The sequence below is a fragment of the Podarcis vaucheri genome (assembly GCF_965113315.1).
Source record: "Podarcis vaucheri genome assembly, chromosome: 7".
Lineage (NCBI taxonomy): Eukaryota > Metazoa > Chordata > Lepidosauria > Squamata > Lacertidae > Podarcis > Podarcis vaucheri.
The window spans coordinates 11,611,861-11,636,138 of record NC_138765.1 but is presented as its reverse complement, the minus strand read 5'-3'; the positions used below and the strand labels follow the sequence as shown (position 1 = coordinate 11,636,138).

The 24,278-nt window shown below is 47.7% G+C and overlaps 1 protein-coding gene across 1 annotated transcript in view; it reads left to right on the top strand.

Moving 5' to 3' along the window:
• The window catches only part of BCL3 (BCL3 transcription coactivator), a 34,547-nt gene extending 11,154 nt beyond the window's left edge, over window positions 1-23,393 (top strand). The window contains exons 4-9 of the mRNA XM_082231090.1: window positions 7,906-8,107; window positions 9,078-9,166; window positions 16,424-16,501; window positions 18,886-19,053; window positions 19,905-20,025; window positions 20,803-23,393. Coding sequence (XP_082087216.1) covers window positions 7,906-8,107; window positions 9,078-9,166; window positions 16,424-16,501; window positions 18,886-19,053; window positions 19,905-20,025; window positions 20,803-21,317 — 1,173 coding nt within the window. The 3' untranslated portion in view covers window positions 21,318-23,393. The remainder of the gene's footprint in view (window positions 1-7,905; window positions 8,108-9,077; window positions 9,167-16,423; window positions 16,502-18,885; window positions 19,054-19,904; window positions 20,026-20,802) is intronic.
• The last annotated feature ends 885 nt before the right edge of the window (window positions 23,394-24,278 follow it).

Genomic DNA, 24,278 nt, shown 5'->3' with positions numbered 1-24,278 from the left:
TTGTTCATTCCCCCCAAAAAAAATATAGTCCGGCCCCCAACAAGGTCTGAGGGACAGTGGACCGGCCCGCTGCTGAAAATGTTTGCTGATCCCCGGGTTGGAGTGTCCTAATCTTTGGACCAGACAGGTTGCATCAGACTTCCTCGGTCAGCTAATAATAATAATAATAATAATAATAATAATAATAATAATAATAATAATTTATTATTTATACCCCGCCCATCTGGCTGGGCTTCCCCAGCCACTCTGGGCGGCTTCCAAAAGAATATTAAAATACTATAATACATCAAACATTAAAAGCTTCCCGAAACAGGGCTGCCTTCAGATGTCTTCTAAAAGCCTGGTAGTTGTTGTTCTCTTTGACATCTGGTGGGAGGGCGTTCCACAGGGAAGGCGCCACTACCGAGAAGGCCCTCTGCCTGGTCCCCTGTAACTTGGCTCTTCCACAAAGCGGAGCAGAGATTGTAGTTTTGCAGCGGCACCGAGTGCGTCTGGAAGGAGACCAGCCTAACAAAAGCCGCACACCGACAAGGCCCCAAACCCTGCAGTCCTTGAGGACTCGTAAGCTTCGAAGGCTTAATTCCCAGCAGCTTCTTGCGCCCTCCCCTCTACCCGCCCAAGGGACTTTCCCTAGCCCTCGCTGGTGGCAAACCCCAGGCAACTTCCTCAACCGTGTGGCTCAAGAAAGACACAAAGACTCTGCACTCAGCAGCACTGAGTCACAACACCAGGAACAACAGGCGGAAGTTGCAGGGGGGTGGGTAAAGGTTTTAGAGGGGGTCGGGGTTATAAATATATATATATATTATTTCTAGCATTCAGTTTAGGGTCAAACCATCCTGCAGATAAAAAGCCGTCTCCGAAAGCATGCTTTCTCCTCGCTCCGTTTCTGTCCTTTATTTTTTGTGCACAGCCAACTTTGTGCACAGCCAACTTTCGGATTTGAGGCGGGCAAGGTTTTTGAACTAGATTTCTGTGGCAGCCGTAAATCTGAAAAGCAGGCGCGGCCTTGCGCAACGGAAAGGACGGCTCGTGGGAGTTTTGTCTTGCTCACGCCCATCCGCAATCCTCAGACCGCAGGAAAGAGAGTTCCCACTGGCAGCCAAGGAGATGTCTTACTAAATGAAGGCTGCCTCCTGGGTAAATCTATCTTGCATCCTTCCAGCATAGATAGGTTCCGGGCCAAATTCAAAGTGCTGTTTTTGAGCTTTGCGTGGCTCAGGACGCCAGTCCTGCAAAGACTGCCTCTCTGCTTATGAACTGGCTCAAACCCACAGCCAAAGCTCTTCTCTGTGTTCCTCCTCCAGAGCAGGCCAACACCAGAACGGGGCCTTTTCAGTGGTGTCCCCCCTCTTGTGGAATGCTTAGTGAGGCTCACCTGGCACCATCACTGCTAACCTTAGGGTGCCAGGCAAAAACATTTCTTTGGCTTTTAATGAGCTGCGGCTTCCTTCAGTGGGTGGGGTGTTCTGTGTTTTAAAAAGATGAATGATATTTTTGGCTGGTTTTAATGTCTGTGTCATTTATTTATTTATTTATTTACTTATTACTTGCATGTTGTTGTTGTTTTTAAAAAAGCGACCCATGTTTTATAAAGATTAATGTTCCTTCTTCCTGCTTGAAATCCCTGCCACCCAAGCAGTGAGAGTTCAGAAATTTTGCCTTCCAAAAAGGAAGACTTGCAGGGAAAAGTCCTCTACGGAGATGTCCTGATCTAATAAGGACTCTCAAAAATGGAAAGTTGAACCTTCCCGCTGCTTTTGATGGCAAGGTTAGAGGAGACCCCCTTTCTGGTCGTCTTCACTGCACTGTTCCACTAACTGGAATTTGGTTTTGCTGCCCCCCAACCGCTGCCATGTTGTGCCCCAAATGGTGGCATTATCCTAGTCCTCAAGTTTCTGTCTCTCTGTATTACAGCTTCCTGGTTACCTAGGGGCAGCGTAACTATTTTGGTGGCAAACCTATATCTCCCATTTTGCAGGGGGAAAATCCCTTCCAATGTCACAAATACTCAGGATTCCTCACAGCCCATCCACACTTTAATTTCCCCCATGGTTCTAAGTCCCAGTAGGAGAGTGGGGTGGTTTTTTATTGTCTTGCTACTTTCCCTGGGAAAACCCCCTCTTTACTGCTGAATCAGAACAAATGTCAATTGGATTTTACATGATCGGGAAACAGCTCCACCCTCTTGGAGCACGTACAAATGTCCCGTGTTTAGATTTATTTTTTTTCCAGCTAGTAGCAGAAAGTGACATTGCAAACTTGCCTTCTGCCCGGCGATCCTGGACCCATCTGTTCCTAGTATTGCCTCATCGTCAATTTCTCTACTGTAACATCTGGCTTTCCGGGGTCTTGGGGGTGGATGAAAGCTAGTACAGACTTGTTCCTGGAAATCCTTTTAACTGGAAATGAAAATTCAATCAACCATGAGTGACACTCACTTTTGGCTTCTACAGTTTTGGTTTCTTTTTAGTTTCGCTGGGGCAGAGCTACCTTCCTCTTGTCCAAATGCTTCCTGGTACATTTTTAATATCAAGATCATAGAATTGAAGTGCTGGAAGGGACTCCAAGGGTCATCTAGTCCAACCCCCTTGCAATTCAGGAATCTCAGCAAAAGTATCAATAATAATGATAATAATAATTTATTATTTATACCCTGCCCATCTGGCTGAGTTTCCCCAGCCACTCTGGGCGGCTCCCAATCAAATGTTAAAAACAATACAGCATTAAATATTAAAAACTTCCCTAAAAAGGGCTTCCTTCAGATGTCTTTTAAAGATAGGATAGATGCTTATTTCCTTCACATCTGATGGGAGGGCATTCCACAGGGTGGGCGCCACTACCAAGAAGGCCCTCTGCCTGGTTCCATGTAACCTCACTACTTGCAATGAGGGAACCGCCAGAAGGCCCTCGGCACTGGATCTCAGCGTCCAGGCTGAACGATGGGAGTGGAGATGCTCCTTCAGGTATACTGGGCTGAGGCCGTTTAGGGCTTTAAAGGTCAGCACCAACACTTTGAATTGTGCTCAGAAACATACTGAGAGCCAATGCAGATCTCTCAGAACTGGTGTCATCTCTCAATGACAGATTGCCATCCAACCTCTGCTAGAAAACCCCCCAAGGAAGGAGAGTCCACAACCTCACGAGGGAATCCGTTCCACTGTCCAAATGCTCTTAAGTTCTTCCTATTTTTGAGTCAGAATCTCCTTTCTTATAACCTGAACCCATCACCCCCAAGTCCTACCCTCCAGAGCTAGAGAAAACAAGCTTGTCCCCTCTTTTCTTATGTGACAGCCCTTGAGATATTTGAAGGTGGCCCACCCTCTCCCTAGGTATCAAGGCAGATGATGCCATTTTACAAAAGCCGGTGGGGCTGGGAACAGAACAAAAAAAATACTCTCCAAAAATAAAACCAGGTTATGTATGCGACGTCAGCAGCGAGGGTTATAGTGGCAAAACACTGGAAAGATAAAACTACACCCATTAAAGATGAATGGGTTGTCAAATTGCGCGAGTACTTGGAGCTTGCGAAGCTGACAGATGCAATAAGAGATAAACCTAAAAAGATGGTGAAAGAAGAATGGGAATGTTTAAATAATTATCTAGGGGATAAGGGTTCATCAAGAAAGACCGGGTTATGTTTAGAATGATACCGCATAGGGAAATGTTCCCTAATACCAAGATGGAATGCAGATAGAGAGAATTGATAAGAATAACGATCTGTTGTAACCTTAACGGAAGTGTGCAATAAATGAGCCTTCTTGTGTTTTGGCTCATCTTACTCTTTTTTCCTCTTTTTTTCTCTCCCCCCTTTTTTTCCTTTTTTCATTTTTTACTTTCCTCCTCCTCCTCCTCCTTTCTTCTTTCTTTTTTCTTTCCCATAATGACTTATGTTCTATGCCACGTACTTTGATTTTTTTGTAGTTTTTTAGCTTTTTTCATCATCATCATCATTATTAAGCAATTTTCTTTTATAATTTTGATTGCCTATATTTATCTGTATTTGTTTAAAGCAAAATAAAAGTATTTTTTTTTTAAAAAAAATACTCTCCGGTTGTGCCAAAGCAAGCCATCCGATGGCCTCGTCCCATACAGACCCACCTCTCCCACAAAAGTCCGGCCAAAAGACTTCCAAACCAAATGCCTTCCACAGTGCTATGTGAAACTGTGGAACTCTCTCCCACAGGAAAGCTTCTGAAAACCAGTTGCTGGAAGCCACAGGAAGGGGAGAGTTGCTCTTGTGCTGGGATCTTGATTGCGGGCTTCCTGCAGGCAACTGGTTGGAAAACCTGGGAAACAGGACTAGATGGGCCTTTGGCCTACTCCAGGGGGCTCTTCAAAGATCATAGAATCATAGAGTTGGAAGAGACCACAAGGGCCATCGAGTCCAACCCCCTGCCAAGCAGGAAACACCATCAGAGCACTCCTGACATATGGTTGTCAAGCCTCTGCTTAAAGACCTCCAAAGTAGGAGACTCCACCACACTCCTTGGCAGCAAATTCCACTGTCAAACAGCTCTTACTGTCAGGAAGTTCTTCCTAATGTTTAGGTGGAATCTTCTTTCTTGTAGTTTGGATCCATTGCTCCGTGTCCGCTTCTCTGGAGCAGCAGAAAGCAACCTTTCTCCCTCCTCTATGTGACATCCTTTTATATATTTGAACATGGCTATCATATCACCCCTTAACCTCCTCTTCCCCAGGCTAAACATGCCCAGCTCCCTTAGCCGTTCCTCATAAGGCATCGTTTCCAGGCCTTTGACCATTTTGGTTGCCCTCCTCTGGACACGTTCCAGTTTGTCAGTGTCCTTCTTGAACTGTGGTGCCCAGAACTGGACACAGTACTCCGGGTGAGGTCTGACCAGAGCAGAATACAGTGGCACTATTACTTCCCTTGATCTAGATGCTATACTCCTATTGATGCAGCCCAGAATCGCATTGGCTTTTTTAGCTGCCGTGTCACACTGTTGGCTCATGTCAAGTTTGTGGTCAACCAAGACTCCTAGATCCTTTTCACATGTACTGCTCTCAAGCCAGGTGTCCCCCATCTTGTATTTGTGCCTCTCATTTTTTTTGCCCAAGTGCAATACTTTACATTTCTCCCTGTTAAAATTCATCTTGTTTGTTACTTGGGCTCTGACTTTGGAGGGTCTCTGAAGAAAAGAGCTTTCCTGTTTGCAGACTCTCTGTCTGGAAGCCTTTCCGAGGAAAACAACTTCACCCTACGCAAGTCAGATTGCGGTGAGGGTTCGAGAGAATGGTGCTATGCCGCCAAAATAGGTTTGTGTGTGTGTGTGTTTGTGTTTGTGCGGAATTCGGGGGAAAGCGGTCTGCAGATTGCCCTCCCAGCCTCGCTGTCATTTCCTTATCTGTTTCTCATAAACCCTTCTTTTGCACCAGCCCTGTCCCTTTCTGAGAAGCGCCCGATTGCGTCAGCGCAGGCAGGTGCTGGGGGCTGTGGTTTCTTCTGTGGGAACCAGCTGGGTTTCCTCTGGTTAGCTGGCTGCGTAGGAGATGCTGAGTTTGAACCCTGCCACTTCTTCGGTTTCTCTTCTGTGACATCGCCAGCTACAAACAGCTCTGGTGCAGGGAAGTGGGGGGGACACCTGTGTTCAACTTTCCCTGCAGTTGTTCTTCTGCTGTTACCCAGAAATGACCTGCAACAACACAGCACGATTCCTGTGCACAGACAGCAGCACACACACACACATAGGGAGATAATAAATTATTATTTACTGAACTTACTAGTCGTTTTCCCTCTTACAGAAGTAACCCAGAAGCAATTTACAACAAGTCATTCCACTTTTTCATTGAGTTTTGTGCTGGAAGCGAAGCCTTGTTGTTGTTGTTTAGTCGTGTCCAACTCTTTGTGACCCCATGGACCAGAGCACACCAGGCACTCCTGTCTTCCACTGCCTCCTGCAGTTTGGTCAGACTCATATTTGTAGCTTCGAGAACACTATCCAACCATCTCATCCTCTGTTGTCCCCTTCTCCTTGTGCCCTCCATCTTTCCCAGCATCAGAGTCTTTTCCAGGGAGTCTTCTCTTCTCATGAGGTGGCCAAAGTATTGGAGCCTCAGCTTCAGGATCTGTCCTTCCAGTGAGCACTCAGGGCTGATTTCCTTCAGGATGGATAGGTTTGGTCTTCTTGCAGTCCATGGAACTCTCAAGAGTCTCCTCCAGCACCATAATTCAAAAGCATCAATTCTTCGGCGATCAGCCTTCTTTATGGTCCAGCTCTCTCTTCCATACATCACTACTGGGAAAACCATAGCTTTAACTATACGGACCTTTGTTGGCAAGGTGATGTCTCTGCTTTTTAAGATGCTGTCTAGGTTTGTCATTGCTTTTCTCCCAAGAAGCAGGCGTCTTTTGATTTCATGACTGCTGCTAAGCGAAGCTAGTTCTTGGTATAAGCTTTCGTGTGCATGCACACTTCTTCAGATACAGATGTGTATCTGAAGAAGTGTGCATGCACACGAAAGCTTACACCAAGAACTAACTTAGTTGGTCTTTAAGGTGCTACAGGAAGGAATTTTTTTTATTTTGACTATGGCAGACCAACACGGCTACCCATCTGTAGCTAAGCGAAGCATTAGTCTGATCCTAAATGTTACTAAGACGCGAATCCGGAAGCATTCAGCGGAGCTTATTCTCTGTTTAGAGGTCTGTTTCGGATTTCACGTGTGACCGTGGTTTTCTGCTAGCTCTCCTAGCTGTGGAGACCCCCAAGCTCCTTCTCACCCCCTTCCCCCTCTCTCCTCCTTGTTTACATGCCAGAAAAAAAGAAACAGGTGTTTCTACATCCAGAATCAACTCCTCATGATGCCCAAACTCAAAAACTGTGGGGTGTTGTGGTTTCAGAGTAAGCCAGGTTTTGAAACTGCAAATCGATCCTAACTAGAGTTTAATCAAGCCAGGGTTTCCGGAACATCACAGGGAACTGTTATTAGTTTACAGTTAGAATCAGAAGCTTCCACTTTCATCGTCTCCCAGGACACTTGGTTTTACATAATTTTACACATTTTATCTTTAACCATTTCAAACATTAAAACAAATGGTTTTTTCAAACCCTCGGACCTCCCTACTTCCCTTCATGGGTTCCATATTTAAAATAAAGTATTTTAGGAATACTTCATCTTCCTGGTTTCTGATCTTTCCTGTCAGTTTCGCCATCTCTGCATACTCCATCAGTTTAGTCTGCTGTTCTTCTTCTCTGTCCTTCCATCTCTGGGCTAGAAGCATTCTCACAGCTGTTGTCACAGACATAAAAAAGCTTTTCCTGTTACTCTAAATCCTATTGTCAAGGCTTGCGTGACCCATATCTAAAGCAGCAAACATGTACACAATGCTTTGAGCTGCTTCTACAGAAGAGACGCCAAATCCATTTTGATCCATCATGGCTGCTTCAAAGCATACCTGAAACATACCGCAGCTGCTGGCTTTGATGGATACGAAGGCCTCACAGGGCCCAGATTAAGAACTTTAGTTATAGTAAAGGTAAAGGGACCCCTGACCATTAGGTCCAGATGTGACCGACTCTGGGGTTGCAGTGCCCATCTCGCTCTATTGGCCGAGGGAGCCGGCGTACAGCTTCCGGGTCATGTGGCCAGCAGGACTAAGCCGCTTCTGGTGAACCAGAGCAGCGCACTGAAACGCCGTTTACCTTCCCGCCGGAGCGGTACCTATTTATCTACTTGCACTTTAACGAGCTTTCGAGCTGCAATGTTGGCAGGAGCAGGGACTGAGCAACGGGAACTCACCCCGTCATGGGGATTTGAACCGCCGACCTTCTGATTGGCAAGTCCTAGGCTCTGTGGTTTATAGTAGACCTCTATAAATACATAACCAGCAGCCATCCGCATTCACAAAGAGTTTTGTTTTTTTTTGTCCCCTACAAACTCCAGACCCCGTTACACTTGGCTGTCATCACAGCCCAGCCAACTCTGGTGAAGCTGCTGTTGTCTCACGGAGCGTCGCCCATGGTGCTGGACCGCAATGGGCAGACTGCCCTCCACCTTGCCTGCGAACACGACAGCATCCATTGCCTGCAGGAGCTGCTGGATGGGAGCCCTGCCCCTCTGGATCTGGAGGCCCGAAACTTTGAGGGTGAGTGTGGATGAGGAACCAGGGGTGGGGGTGGGGAAATGGGTTGGTGTGTTGATCGGGACCCAAGGATATAACTCCCACCCCGCCCCAACCCGCTGCCCTAATGAAATTCGGAGCTTTGGTTAGCTTCCATACATCGTCACACCATCCATGGACATGGAGCTTCTCAGTTTGAGCAAAATGGATGTGTTATTCAAACTCTGGGCAGCTGAATTTTAGTAGTTCTGGGGGTCCCCGCTACCTATAGATTACTGTGTTCCTGGTAGACCGTATGGAAAATGGTGGTCTTGAAGATCAAAGCCAACATCTTCAACTTGGCATGGCAGCTGATTTTGGCATCTACATAGTATAAATATGAATGAATGAATGAACAAAACATGTCTCTCCTGTTTCAGTCTCTATAGCCACAGCAGGCACTGTAACTTTCCTTGACTTTACCCCCAACTCTGCGCATTTATGTTTCACAGGGTGCGAAAGAAGGGCTTTGCACCTTTATACAATATGCATGTGTGCTTGGGCCCAGGGTCTTTTGCCTCACCATCCCCACTACTGACTCCCTGTTGCTACTCAGCTTTAAAAAATCTGGCAACCATAGTAGAAAGTATTCCAAAAACGATTGCAACATAGGATCCTTCGTATTATTATTATTATTATTATTATTATTATTATTATTATTATTATTATCATTACTACCAGACACTTTTATATACTGCTTTCAGTCACAAGGAGACCTTAAACATATAACAGTCACAGTCCTCTAAATGTAAATCCTGAAATACCATTTTAAACCACAGCGATAAAATTATTATTACTACTGTACTGGGTTTTCTACATCATTTTGTTATGTTTCCCCATTTTCTATTCATTATATGGAGGAACTATCCTGCCTCCATGAGACAGATAATCCTCAGGTGTACATTTCCTTCCTTCTTCAGTTGCCTCATTTCTTTCTCTCTTGCTTTTTGACCAGGTTTTACACCTCTCCATGTGGCTGTTGGAACCCAGAATCGTGACATTATTCTGACTCTGCTAGAACACGGGGCAGATGTTGATGCTGTGGTAAGTAAGCGCAGGAGCTACACTGAACTTTCTCAGAAGATGTCGTTCCGAGGAAAATAGAAGACAGGTTTCCTTTTTCTCAGTCTGCTCAGAAGAGGAAGGCCATTTCGCGGAATTTTCTCTGAATGCTCTCCAATGTTTGTGGTGGCTGCCATTTCCCTCCCACAATGCCCTGCAACATAGCTAGGCCCGGGGCATTATGGGGGATGCAAAATAGGGCCCAGGCTACAAACAAACACACACAGAGGCCACATTCAAACTATCCACGTAAAGCACTATGGTACCACTTTCAACAGTCATGGCTTTCCCCCAAAGAATCCTGGGAGCTGTAGTTTGTTAAGGGTGCTGAGAGTTGTTAGAAAGCCCATATTCCCCTCCCAGAGCTACAATTCCCAGAGTGGTTTAGCGCTCCATCTCTTTTGCCAGGGAACTCTGGGAATTGAGACTCTCTGAGGGGAGCAGGGGACCCCTCCCAACAACTCTCCGCACCCTTAAGGAACTACAACTCCCAGGATTCTTAGGGGGAAGCCATGACTGTATAAAGTGGCATCATAATGCTTTACATGGTTTGACTGTGGCCACACACACAGTCTCAGAGGGAGAAAGAAGGAATTTGTCCTCCCCTCATGACTAATGACGAGCCCTACTCCCAAGAAACTGTTAGGGGATTTCCCTTCCTCTGAGAAATTCAGTGAAATCCACCTTCCCCCTTCCAGGAAAAAACACCCCACCCAGTAGTTGCCCACAAATGGAGTGAAGAATTTTGAGAGGACACCTTGCTCACAGCTCTAATATAGCAGGGTTCGAGAGAACTCTGTTCAGGAGCTGGATAGCTCAGTTGGTTAGAGCGTGGGGCTAATAATGCCAAGGTGGTGAGTTCGATCCCTGTATGGGAAAGCTGCAAATTCCTGCATTGTAGGCAGTTAAACAAGATGATCCCTTCCAGCTCCAAGCAAAGCTTGCTGCCTGTGTAAAACTGTCAATTTCATCAAATGTGCATCTGGCTGTTGTTTATTTGCTGATACAGTGGTACCTTGGGTTACAAACACTTCGGGTTACAGACTCTGCTAACATACGTTTCCCTCTTTAAAAGGGAAATTCCCTTATTCCGAATGGGATTCCTCGCAAGAAAAAGGAAAAATTGACAGCTATGCCGCTAACCCGGAATTAGTACCTCAGGTTAAGAACTTTACCTCAGGATGAGAACAGAAATCACGCAGCAGCGGGAGGCCCCATTGCCTAAAGTGGTACCTCAGGTTAAGAACGGTTTCAGGTTAAGAACGGACCTCCAGAATGAATTAAGTTTGTAACCAGAGGTACCACTGTGCAGTGTTTTACAAGAGGGCAAGTCCCTGTCCCAAGGAGCTTACAATATAAGATCCAGTACAATGGCGCTGGGAGAATGGATTGTAAACAAAGGGGAACCATGTGCATGGGTAGGAGGTCTACGGTGTTGTGCCGAAAACTCCGCAGAAGGAATGGCTTTGAGGAAGGATTCTGGAGGAAGCGGAGACGAAATGGGCATCACAGTGTTCCTGGGCAGGCGAGGCAGGGCGGGTGGAGTTGCTTGAGGGCGTAAGAGCTGTTTAGACAGCCGCAGGTGTGGAGAGTTACTTGCTCCTGCAAGTCACAGGGAGAGGCTGCACTCGGTCATCACGGCCCATTTGCTAGACAAGCCTCTGAACGGTGCCTTGTCATGGCTGTGAGATTTCAACATCGAACTTCCAAATCTCATTGGCAGCAGCCTCAGGAGATGACTTGCATGTGAAAATGACCCAACACAGATTAATCACTGCAAACAAGTTGTTTCCCCCCGACTTTATTTCCTTAGTGTAAGAAGAGCCTGTCTGTTGGAACAAGCCAAAGGCCTATCTAGTCCCACAGCCTGTTCTCACAGTGGCCACCCAAAAAATAATAATAATTTTAGGGACGCAGGTGGCACTGTGGTCCAAACCACTGAGCCTCTTGGGCTTGCTGATCGGAAGGTGAGCAGTTCAAATCCCCGCAACAGGGTGAGCTCCCGTTGCTCTGTTCAGCTCCTGCCAACCTAGCAGTTCAAAAGCACGCCAGTGCAAGTAGATAAATAGGTACCACTGTGACGGGAAGGTAAATGGCGTTTCCGTGCGCTCAGGTTTCCATCATGGTGTTCCGTTGCGCCAGAAGCAGTTTAGTCATGCTGGCCACATGACCCGGAAAGCTGTCTGTGGACAAACGCCGGCTCTCTCAGCCTGAAAAGCGAGATGAGCGCTGCAACCCCATAGTCATCTTTGAATGGACTTAACAGTCCAGGGGTCCTTTACCTTACCTTAATAATAATTTTATTATTTATACAGTAGTACCTTGGGTTACACATGCTTCAGGTTACAGACGCTGCAGGTTACAGACTCCACTAACCCAGAAATAGTACCTTGGGTTAAGAACTTTGCTTCAGGATGAGAACAGAAATTGTGCTGTGGCGGTGCGGCGGCAGCGGGAGGCCCCATTAGCTAAAGTGGTACCTCAGGTTAAGAACCGTTTCAGGTTAAGAACGGACCTCCAGAACAAATTAAGTTCTTAACCCAAGGTACCACTGTACCAGGCATGTCCAAAGTCTGATTTGGGGGCCTAATTTGGCCTGCCAGTCAGTTTAATCCGGCCCCTGTGGCAGTTTAATTCTTGGGGTAAAATCCCCCCCAAAGCTCAACTTCAATCCTAAAAAAAATCCTCAACAACCTTGGGGTAAAATTGTAAAAATACCTCAACAACTTCAATCCTAAAAAACAACAACTTTGGTCGGCCCTCACGCATGTTCACTTCATCAAATCTGGCCCTCTTTGGAAAAAAGTTTGGGCACCCCTGATTTATACCTTGTCCATCTGGCTGGGTTTCCCCAGCCAATCTAGGCAGCTTCCAACACATATAATAACATAATAAAAAGTCAGCCATTAAAAACTTTTCTGAACAAGGCTGCCTTCAGATGTCTTCTAAAAGTCAGATAGTTGTTTATGTCCTTGACATCCGATGGGAGGGCATTTCACAGGGTGGGTGCCACTGCCAAGAAGGCCCTCTGCCTGGTTCCCTGTAACCTCACTACTTTCAATGAGGGAACCACCAGAAGGCCCTCGGTGCTGGACCTCAGAGTCTGGGCAGAACGATGGAGGTGGAGACGGTCCTTCAGGTATACTGGGCTGAGGCCTTTTAGGGCTTTAAAGCTCAGCACCAACACTTTGAATTGTGTTCGGAAACGTCCTGGGAGCCAAGGTAGGTCTTTTAGGACTGGTGTTCCGTGGTCCCGGCTGCTGCTCCCAGTCACCAGTCTAGCTGCTGCTTTAGTTGTAGTTTCTGAGTCACATTCAAGTGACTCAAGCCCTCAAGCTAAGACTAGCCATTGTGGCTAGTAGCCACTCCTAGCCTTTATCCTCCCTGAATTTGTCCGGTCCTCTTTTAAAGCCATCCAAGTTGGTGGCAATCACTGTCTCTAGTGGGAGGGAGTTCCATAGTTCAACTATGCCCTGCATGAAGAAGATCATGCTCGATCGTCCACTTGGATCATGTGGTTACCGTTTTCTGAACATTTATTTATTTATTTATTTATTTATTTATTTATTTAAAAGCACTTCTAAACCACTCAGTATTTTTTAAATCTTTAAATGGCGTGTGACTGAAAAAAATGTTTGTTTGCTTTTAATTTGTCAAAGCAAAAATACAGTACAAAACCAGCGAGTCAGTAGTCTAGAAGCAAATTCAAAACAGGAATTTGGAGAATTCAGATGAATCAAAGTGTTTATGTCCTCTGGCGTTGACTCATGTGCAAGACTTTTCCATCGGCGGAGTCGGGCAGGGGGTGCTGCAATAAGGTCACCCGCACACTCATCGAATGGTCATCAAATGTCAGGCGATGTACAAACTGATTGAAACAGATGGAAAGCAGCCTTTCCCGCTCCCCAAAGCTTCCCTTATTTGTTGTACCACCCAAACTACTAAGTGCTGTGCAAGATTTTTAAAAATGTAGCAGATGCTCCCTGCAGACTTGCAAACCTGAACAGGCACACACACAAAAATAATATAAACTACAGTCAGATGTACCTTAAGGGCTGGAGACTGAGCCATCCTTCTTAAATGGAAGCCTCTGGATTCCTTATTCTCAGTTTATAGCTGTGCAGTAACATGCAGGTAAAGGTAAAGGGACCCCTGACCATTAGGTCCAGTCGTGGCCGACTCTGGGGTTGCGGCACTCATCTCGTTTTATTGGCCGAGGGAGCCGGCGTACAGCTTCCGGGTCATGTGGCCAGCATGACTAAGCCACTTCTGGCGAACCAGAGCAGCGCACGGAAACGCCGTTTACCTTCCCACCAGAGCGACACCTACCGTATTTTTCGCCCTATAGGACGCACAAAAATGAAGGGGGAATCTGGGTGCGTCCTATGGGGTGAATGCAGGCTTTCACTGAAGCTTGGAGAGCGAGAGGGGTCGGTGCGCACCGACCCCTCTCGCTGTCTAGGCTGCGGATAGCAGCCTGCTTCCCGGAGCATCGGGCGCCCTGAAAGCAGAGCGCCCGGCGCTTCGGGAACACATCCGCAACCTCGGCAGCCCTGCGGGAGGTCCCCGCAGGGCTTCCCACGCTGCGGATAGCAGCCTGCCGCCCAGCGGGCGGGGCGCCCTTGTAGCCTTATGAGGCTTTGCCCTCGGGTGGGAAAAATATTGCGCCTGGGAAAGGGAAGTGGGAGTCAACAGACACTCAAGGAATAGTTTCGGAGATAAAGTTTTATTTCTACCATCCATGAACTGGTAGAAGGAGCAAGTGTGATAAGTCACAAAAAGCATGCACGGGTTCACAGTGACGTGCACAAACATATATACCCCTTCCAGTTCCCTCCTCCTTTCTCCTCCCTCAGGAGTCCTCTGAGCATGAACAGAAAGCTGTCTTGGGACTATTGGACTCTTGGCAGGAAAGGGGGTGAGGGGGTTTTCAGAGTGTTCCCGTTGTTTCATTCTTGTGCTTTGGCATGGTTCCCGGAGAGAAAGCAAGTTGCAATGTGGTTCTGAGAAAGGCCTGAGAAAGACAATGGGCTCTGTTCTCTACCTTGTTGCAATCTTTTTAGTTACAGCAAGCGGAATGTTTCTGATGCTTAGCTGCTGAGAAAATTATTTTGAAAAGCTTTGAGAAGCTTTGAGCCTGCTTGGGGGGGTGACTTCAGGCCTAGGTGAGGTCACCTGTCCTCACCTTCCTTCACCCTGAAGCAGAGCGCGCCAGACAGACATCCTTTATTTTTTCCTTTATTCCCCCCCCAAAAAAACTAGGTGCTTATCTACTTGCAGTTTGATGTGCTTTCAAACTGTTAGGTGGGCAGGAGCAGGGACAGAGCAATGGGAGCTCACCCTGTCGCGGGTGTTCGAACCGCCGACCTTCTGATCGGCAAGCCCTAGGCTCTGTGGTTTAACCCACAGCGCCACCCACGTCCCTTAACATGCAGGACTATACTATATATTCTCGTTGGGGGGGGAGGTGAGGGATAAATAAATAATCACACACTTGTACAGCTCATTCGGTAAAGCCTGAGGTGCTTAATCTCAGGGTTGTGGGTTCGAGCCCCACCCGGGGCTAAAGATTAGACTAGATTAGGGCTGCCATATTTCAAAGGGTGAAATTCCGGACGCAGAAGTTCTTGAGGTTTTCTTTGCAAAATCTCCCTAAAAAATGAAATTTTTGAGATTTTTTTTTTTTTTGAAATTCACAAAAAAAAGCAGCACTTGTGGCATGAGTTGCCATACGCCCAGGTTTTCCTGGGCATTTTAAACAATTTTAAACAATTTCTGACAAACAGATCCCAGATATGTCCAGGAAGTTCCAGACGTATGGCAGCCCTAGATGACCCTTGTGCTCCCTTCTGACTCTTAACATTTAAATTTATGCAGATCTTTTATTTTTTTAAAAAAAATAAGCCACCTTGCATTTTTTTGAAATATTCTTGAGGCACAACAGCAGTGCATAGATACAGATAACAGTGCCTACTGAAAAAGGAGTTTGACAGAAAGTGATTCAGCACTGAGGAGATGCTGATTGCACCTTACTTAATTTTATCCATCCTACCCACCCATGTTAAGCCGAATTCAAGCTTCCTCTTTCGTTTGTTGTTGTTTAAGCTGTCATTCCTTCTATGTGCACACACTTGCCGGTGAATGGGTCCATTCGCAGTGTACACAAGGGTGTCGACATATGGCTCTTGCAAAGCGAGGAAGCGTAGTAGGACAGGGCTTGAATGTAACAGAATTAACAAATATGTTAGGGGGTTTTTCCCCCTCCACACACCCACACACCTTTAAGAACAGAAAGTGCCTCCTAATGCAAATCTAATTTCAAAGTCACAGCGCTACAAGTCCCAGAGTTCCCCGGGAAGAGGGATTGATAGTTAAAGCACTCTGGCAATTGTAGTTTTGGGGACAAAATGGCCGCTCTCCTGACAACTCTCAGCACCAACTGCAGCTCCCAGGATTCTGGGATTCTGTTGGAACAGTATCCTGGTGCTATAAATGTATCGTTCTGGTGGTCCCCCAATTCATTCTGTTATATGTGCTATGGGGCAGGATAGAGGGCAGCTCCGGCCCTCCTTACTCTTTTCTGATGGCCCTCTAAGCTACTGTTTTTAGGACTGGAACGGGTTGGAGGAAGAGTGAAATATACTCGGAGTCGAGAGTGGATTTCATGCTCTTTATTCAGTTCATAGTGGTGAGGAGCAATGGAAATTCCCCCAGAATGTCTGCTTTATATACATTATTTACACAATGGGCCCCACGTGATTGGCTAATTCTGGGATTCTCTTGTAGGCCAATCAGGTTGCGGATTCACTTCCACCCGGAGCTGGATTGGGTGGCTCCTGTGGACCAATCAGACTGCTGCATTCTGGTTCCTATTGTTCTAGGACCAATCAGACTGCTGCATTCTGAATCCTATTGTTCTAGGACCAATCAGACTGCTGCATTCTGAATCCTATTGTTCTAGGACCAATCAGACTGCTGCATTCTGAATCCTATTGTTCTAGGACCAATCAGACTGCTGCATTCTGAATCCTATTGTTCTAGGACCAATCAGACTGCTGCATTCTGAATCCTATTGTTCTAGGACCAATCAGACTGCTGCATTTTGGATCCTAATCAACTCAGTACATAACAAAGAGGATTGTGAATTCCGTTCCATCCTCCCTCCCGTAAACTGAGAACTGATGCAGGATTTGACCAAATCTTTACTCTCGCACCATTGTGGTTCTCTCCCCACCCTAGGATATTAAGAGCGGGCGGTCTCCGCTACTGCATGCTGTGGAGAACGATAATCTGGAGATGGTTGAGCTGCTGCTACAGGTAAGCTTCTCTCACATCTCTACCCGTAACCTCTTGTGATCGTTTCGTAAGAGCAGAGCACCCTGGTTCTGTCCCAAATGTGGCGGGGGGGAGCTCACTCACACACATTAATGAACGCAAACCTCTTGAGGGCCGGCCCTAACATTGGGCAGAGGCAGCGATGGTGTCAGGCGGCAGATTCTGTAGGGCAGGAAGTGGCATTGAGGTGTTGGAGAGCACGGCTGCGTGAGCAGAGCGGCCAGCCTGTCTGTCAGGAGCCGGAGTCAGGAGAAGGTCAGAGATAAGAGTAAAAATACAACAACACCGGTGTTAGTGAGGTTAAGTCTTTATTCAAAGAAACCAAAACAGCTCAGGCCTAGTGATTGCAGCAACTCTTCTCAGTACGTCTTGTCCCAACTAGGCAGTTGCAAGGACTGAAGGTTCTTCCACCACCTTCCGACTGCTCCTTTCTCCATCCTTCCCCAGAAACCAGAGGTAGGGTTGCCATATTTAAAGATGTTTTTGAGCTTTTTTGAGGGGGGGAGTTTCAAAATCCCAGACATTTTGACAATTTCCCCCCCCCCAAAAAAAAAACGGCGCTAATTGTCATTGGATTCCGTCACTGGAATCCTAGACAGGTCCAGGAAATTCTGATCATATGGCAACCCAACCTGAGGCTCCTTCGTCTTGTCTCTCTTTGCTCTGCCCTCGTCATTTTTCTACATTTGTGGAATTGCTCTCCCTAGAAAGGCTCGCCTGGTGCCTTCATTATAAACCTTTAGGCACCAGGCAAAAAAATTATTCTTTAACCCAGCCTTTGGCTGATCCAATACCCTTTTAAAATGTGTTGTGGGGGGCGGCGGCTATTGGATTGTTCTTGTTTTTATTACAGTGGTGTCCCGCAAGACGAATGCCTCGCAAGACGGAAAACTCGCTAGACGAAAGAGTTTTCCGTTTTGGAGGTGCTTCGCAAAACGAATCTCCTATGGGCTTCCTTCGCAAGACGAAAATGTATTGCGAGTTCCTGCGGATTTATTTTCCTTTCCTCCACTTTTTCTAAGCCGCTAAGCCGCTTATCAGCTGATCCGATAAGCTGATAAGCCGCTAAAAGCTGCTAGTAGCGCTAATAGCGCTAATCCTCTAATCCGTCAATGGGCTTGCTTCGCAAGACAAAAAAACCGCTAGACAAAGAGAATCACAGAACGGATTCTTTTCGTCTTGCGAGGCACCACTGTATGTATTTTGTATTACATCTATTAAATTTGTCTCAGGGCAGTTATGACATAAAATCACAATATAAAATTATAAAATACATAGTAAAAACAAAAAAACAAAAACAGTCCAGTAGGAGACCCACCCCCCAACAATAATAAGTTCTGGCAGACCAGGGGAGAGGGGAGCTTACCACAGCAGGAGGCAGGGAGACCCCCTGGATTCTTCAGCATCTCTGTCTCCTGGTCCCCCTCCTCTCCTGCCTTTGATTCTGGTCTGCTCTCTGCCCCAGCCTCTTCCTGCTCACTAAGCCCTGTTGGCTCCCAGTCTTCTCTCTCCAACCACTCGTAGTCATCCTACCACCAGTCCCCTGGCTCTGAGCTTTCTTCCCCTTGGGGGTTCCCCAGCTGGTGCCTCCCACCATTCCTTAGCGTCCAGCCAGTCCGTTATATTGGTGCCCTCCAGAGGATGATGCCCTGCCACTAACAAGATTCAGCTGCTGGCCTGGTCAGCTTTTGTATGTGAGATGGGCACAGTGGCATCTCGACCTTTGGCTGGGCAGCCGGCTGGCGCTGCGTAGACCCCAGTCCAAAATGGAGAAACGGCCTGCGTGCTCCAGAATCAAAAGGGCTACAAATAATACTTAAGTGGAAAATGCTTAGTAGTAGTAGTAGTAGTAGTAGTAGTAGTAGTAGTGGTTTCCCCAGCCACTCTGGGCGGCTTCCAACAAAGATTAAAAATATATTAAAATGTCACACATTAAAAAATTTCCCTGAACAGGGCTGCCTTCAGATGTCTTCTAAATGTCAGGTAGTTGTTTATCTCTTTGACATCTGGCGGGAGGGCGTTCCACAGGGCGGGCGCCACTACCGAGAAGGCCCTCTGCCTAGTTCCCTGTAGCTTTGCTTCTCACAATGAGGGAACTGCCAGAAGGCCCTCAGCGGTGGACCTCAGCATCCGGGCAGAACGATGGAGGTGGAGACGCTTATATTTTCTCAAATCTGACTGTGGCATCACCGGATAAATTTCTGCAGTGCCAGTAAACCTAACAGACCTTTTCCTCCAGTGTTTTTCCCAATGGCTTCCTTGCCCAGGGATTTTCTCTTATTGTTAACCATGTGGGAGCGTTAGATTCCCTCAAATCTGCCCCAGCCATTCTGTTAATGTGTCCATGTTTCTCCCCTGCTTTGCAGCATGGAGCCAACGTCAATGCTCAGTCGTACGGGGGCAACACAGCGCTCCATGCGGCCTGCGGGCGGGGGCTTCTGGAAACCCTGCGTCTCCTGGTGCGCAACGGGGCCGATGGCAGCTTGAAGAACTACCACAACGACACCCCCTTGATGGTGGCCAAGAATAAAAGGGTGAGAGGATACACAGAGAGACAGAGGAACTTCACGATGCCTCCGTCGGAGCTTGGTATTCGGTTCTTCATAAGCTTTCTTCAGCCCGAACAGCACAGCGACCGATGCCAACAGACATTGGCACACTTAGGGATCCACAGAGTCTTCTCAGTTCACGTGACAGACCTCAGCAACTCAGCATTTTGGCTAATCTACTTTATTTACATATAAACACACACAGAACACTGCAACATGGCTCCCTCTCTCTCTAGCATCAGACAGCAAAGAGAAAAAGAACAAAGGACAATAGTCCCACTTCACGGAACACAGGAACACAAGAACACAAACATCCTGTCTCCATCCCTTCCCACTCTGTGGAGTCAAAACATATACCATCATGTGATAGACAACAGTCCCATGACTGCAATCACGGGGCAGGAATTCTAACACTGGTCACCCCAGTCCAAGGGCACCAACACCTGCCATTTGTTAAGCAATTTTTAGATTGTTCAGTTGACTGCGCATGTGTTATCCCAATGACCCTGTAGTGTAGGTCAGTGCTGTTAACCCTGTATCTCAGAAGGGAAGCCTGAGGCTGGGAGCTGAGGGTTCTTAGTGAGCTCCTGGCGGAGGCGAGATTTGAACCCGCAACCTTCCAGTTCGTTGCTCACAGTTTCAGCTGTTGCAGCGCATTGGGAACTGACAAGTTAGGAAATAAGTCCTGGGAGATCTAAAAGGTGAATTGGCACTCTGGGAGAGAGTGGCTGCTTTGTGGACCTGTCAGGGCACCTGGTGTTCAAAGTGAGATCTTGCGAGCGAGCTGAGCGGTTGGGGAATTTCTTTTAAATCTCTCCTGTCTCTCCCATCATCAGGTGATTGACATCCTGAGAGGAAAAACTTCCCGCCCTGGGCCGCCGCCTGAAAACATCCGCGAGGGATCGTCGCCAGCAACCAGCAATGCCAGCTCTCCTGGTATCCGACCCGTCCACACTGGTGAGTAACCTCTCCCCAAGTGCGAGACAGCTGCTCATGTTTTCATCCTGCAGCCGCCTCAGTCCTGGATTAAAAGGGGTGTGAGAATTCGCATCTGAGGCAACAGATACTCTCAAACACGCATGCCAGATAGGGAGAAGAATTGAGGTCAGGGAGTATCCTGCATGTAGGGCTGAACTCTGCCATTGGTAGATTAATCAACCAAACCTTTAGTTGATTAACCAATGGGGACTTAAAAAACCCCACAAAAAACACCTCACCAATAACTGACAGGACAGCAAGTTAAGTACAGTCGTACCTCGGAAGCCAAACGCCTTATGACTCGAATGTTTTGGCTCCTGAACGCCGCAAACCTGGAAGTGAGCCGGTTTGCGAATGTTCTCTGGAACCCGAACATCCTCTGTGGCTTCTGATTGGCTGCAGGAGCTTCCTGCAGCCAATCGGAAGCCGCACTTTGGTTTCTGAACATTTTGGAAGTAAAACGGACTTCCAGAACGGATTCCGTTCGAATTCCGAGGTATGACTGTACACATTTTTATTTGTTTTGAGGCTATTAGGATTTTAATGTATGATTTCCCATGGGAAAATTTTATCCCAGTAGTTTTTGCTAAGTAGCAAGTTATGTTATGCTTCCTTTAGTATCTCAGAGAAGTGTTGAGGCTTTGGTAATAGGCAAAGCTTCAATTCCACTGAATTTTAAGTTGTCTTTTTTAACCAATTAAGTTCTCCTGTTGGGTTGACTGCGTTATTCTCCTCTGTGCTTCTGTCTCCCTCCAGGCTTGCTGAGGGCTTCACCCGACTCCTGCCCCACCACCCCTAGCCCCGCCCAGACCCCAAAACCCCACAGAGCCGTGCAGTCCCCCAACTCAGCCAGTCAGAAGCCCGAGAGCACCGCATCGACCAATGGGCCTTTGACACATGGCACCTTGCCTGGGGTGAAACTGGAAAGGAGCCCGACTCCGCCCACACCGGAGCAGCCAATGGGATTTCCAGGGATGCCCAAGTTCTTCCTGCCAGTGGCTGAGAGCCTGGTGGATCCCGCCTTCCACGCCACCCTCTACCCTTTCGCGTCGTCCAGCCACAACTATTCGCCGCACCACCTCTGCCTGCTTCCCGCCGGCATTCAGCATTCCGTCATATCCCTGCCCGCAACGCCCCAGGCCAATCGGATTCACCCGTGGGGCGCGGAGGTGGACCAATCACAGACGCTGCTGGACTCTGAGACCCCGCCAGCCGCCGACCTCAAAGGCCAGTGGCCAAAGAGCAGAGACAGTGGTCCTGGCGGCAGCTGACAGGAGGAGATCGAGGGATCCTGTACACAGGGGGCTTCCCACTCAATGCTCTGCGTCACCAGGCAACAAAGGGCCAACTTGTCCTAGACTTTTGCTGCTATGGATTCCTGGCGCGAAAATGGCACTTGTTTGCGGCTTCGGGACCCAGAGGGCCGCAGCTCTGACAGATGAGACTCCTGATCTCAGGGTTGTGGGTTCGAGTTTCACGTTGGGCCAAAGATTCCTGCATTGCAAGGGGGGTGGACAAGGGGGTGGTCCCTTCCAACTCTACAGTTCTATGACAAAGCTGAGATGATCCTATGGGCTGTGGTGGGCCGGTCAGCTTGACCCCTAACTACAGTCCCAACAGCCTTCCATTTTCAGTTCTTGCCGCGTCTTTGGCTACTACCTAACAGGGCTATTTTTGCACGTTCGGAAGGAGGTGGAAACTGCACACCCCATTAAAAGGTAGCGCTGTAGTCCAAATTTGACAGTACTTTCAATGTAAAACAGTAAGAGCTGGGAGGCACAAGTTAAAGATACAGTGGTACCTCTGGATAAGAACGGGATCCGTTCCGGAGCCCCGTTCGCATCCTGAAGAGAACGCAACCTGTGCATGCGCGGGTCGCGATTCACCGCTTCTGCACATGTGCATGACGTCATTTTGAGCATCTGCGCGAGCGGCGAAACCCGGAAGTAACACATTCTGTTACTTCCGGGTCGCCATGGAGCATAACCCAAAAATGCTCAGCCTGAAGCCACTTTAACCTGACGTATGACTGTATCTCTCAGTCTACTCTCCCCACACACTGCTCTTACTCTGCTCAGTAACACTGCCAGCAAGGCCAGAGGCAGCCAAATATTTAAAGGTCGCACCCTGTCCTGCCAGAGGCGGATTTAGGGCACTGTGACTGGTTCCTCCGCACTGGGCTGGAAGTCTAGGGGGCGCCGCAACCATCACAAAATGAATTGAGCGGAACAGAAGGTGAGAGGCAGGCGGGCACCGAATTTTGGCCTCTTACAGGGCACCGCTGGAATCTGAAAGGCCAAAACCCACCCCTGTTCCTGCCCCCTCCACTATAGGTGGGGAAGCAGCAGCGGTTTCCAGGGAGAGTGTGTGAGATTTTTGCCGATTTCGCCAGCGCCCAACCAGCAGCAGTGAGGCAGCACGACGGCTCGGGAAGTGGGGCTACCTTCCCATCTCGCCTCAGGCGGCAAAACGGGATGCGCGGCCCCGATTGCCAGGTTTCCTGGCCGTTTACAAAACAACGGATTTCAGGAAGTGCAATGTTAACGTGTTGGTGATGGAGAGGGAAGAAGGTGATGCAAGGAAGTTGGGAGGGGGCGAACAAGGGGATTTTCTGAAAGTTTGAGCCGGAGAAAGAGGAATACCGGGTGCATTTTAAGGGACTGAAATACCAGAAATTCCCAGGCGGGTTATTGTCTTTAGAGGAAGTTGTGGAGGTGGAGATGATTAGTCAGGGCAGTGAGATGATTAAGGGAGGGAAGGATGAGGTGTGGCTTGCTGGCTTGCTTAGTGGTCCTCCTGGCTATCAGATCTCGCCTGCGAGGACCGACCGTCCTTCCTGCCCAGCTTACAAAAGAGATTGCCAACTGGGAAGAAAGAGGGAGTCACACGCAACTTTTGTCTTGGAAACCTCCTCCTATGAAACGCACCACTTGAAAAATATCAGGGTTCAATCCCTGATATTTCTGGGCAGGGCTGGGAAAGACTGAAACGGCTGCCAATCTGTGGAGGTGATACTCAGCTAAATGGACCAATGGCCTGGCTTGGTATAAGGCAGCTTCCCCTTCGCTCTTGTTGGTATTAACCCTTGCATTCCCTGGCTCCACCACCGACATCCCTAAAAACAACAACCCACGAAAACACCCAGTAGGGCGATCTCAGATCCTTCTCTTCCCAACCCCCTCCTCCCCTTGCAGTCGTCTTGCCAGATGTTCCTTCTCTGCTTCTGTGGGACCAATACTTGAAAAGTACTAGTAGCACCCTCTTCTCATCCCGTGGCAAGAAAACAGGATGGGGAAGGGTCTTTTCCTAATTTGTCAATAAAATATTTTTTTCTACTTTCAAAAGCTGCATGTGTGTGTTTTGGGGGACAGAGGTGAAGGCAACACCGATGGGTGGAGGAAAGACCATTGCTAGGTAAAGCAATGAGAATTATGTTACTTCCTCCAACTCCTACTGCATAATCCAACATCTCTGCCAGGTGTGCTTACAGTATTGTTACACACCACCCCTCTCCAAGTGGTGTGAGGTACCAGGAGTAATAATAATAATAATAATAATAATAATAATAATAATAATAATAATATTCATACCCCGCCCATCTGGCTGGGTTTCCCCAGCCACTCAACACAGCTCCCAACAGAATTAATGATGATGATGATGATGATAAAAAGCAATAAAACATTGGACATTAAAAGCAGGACTGCCTTCAGATGCCTTCTAAAATTCAGATAGTTGTTTATCTCCTTGACATCTGACGGAAGGAGGGCTGAGTTTGCCTATTCCTGCTGTAACCTCACTTCTCGCAGTGAGGGAACCGTCAGAAAGCCCTCAAAGCTGGACCTCAGTGTCCGGGCTGAACGATGGGAGTGTAGATGCTCCTTCAGGTATACTGGGCCAAAGCTGTTCCTGTTTCCTTTTGGAAACTGAGACACAACAGAGACTGTGGTGTCTTTATCATATATGGCTTATTTACACATAAATATAGCCTGAGCCTGTAATGAAACATCAACTTCCCAAGAAGTTCCAGCTCCTCCAGGATTGGCTGGATGAAGAGTAGTGGTTAGAAACGCTAGCTGGGGAACACACACACACACACACCGGAGATCCCAGAGGAGGAAGGCTCAGAGCCAGGGGGTGGTTGTGGGACAATGAGAAGAGGTCAGAGGGAGAAGATTGGGAGGAGGTGCCGGATGCTGAAGGGACAACAGGGCTTAATGAGCAGGAGGAACCTG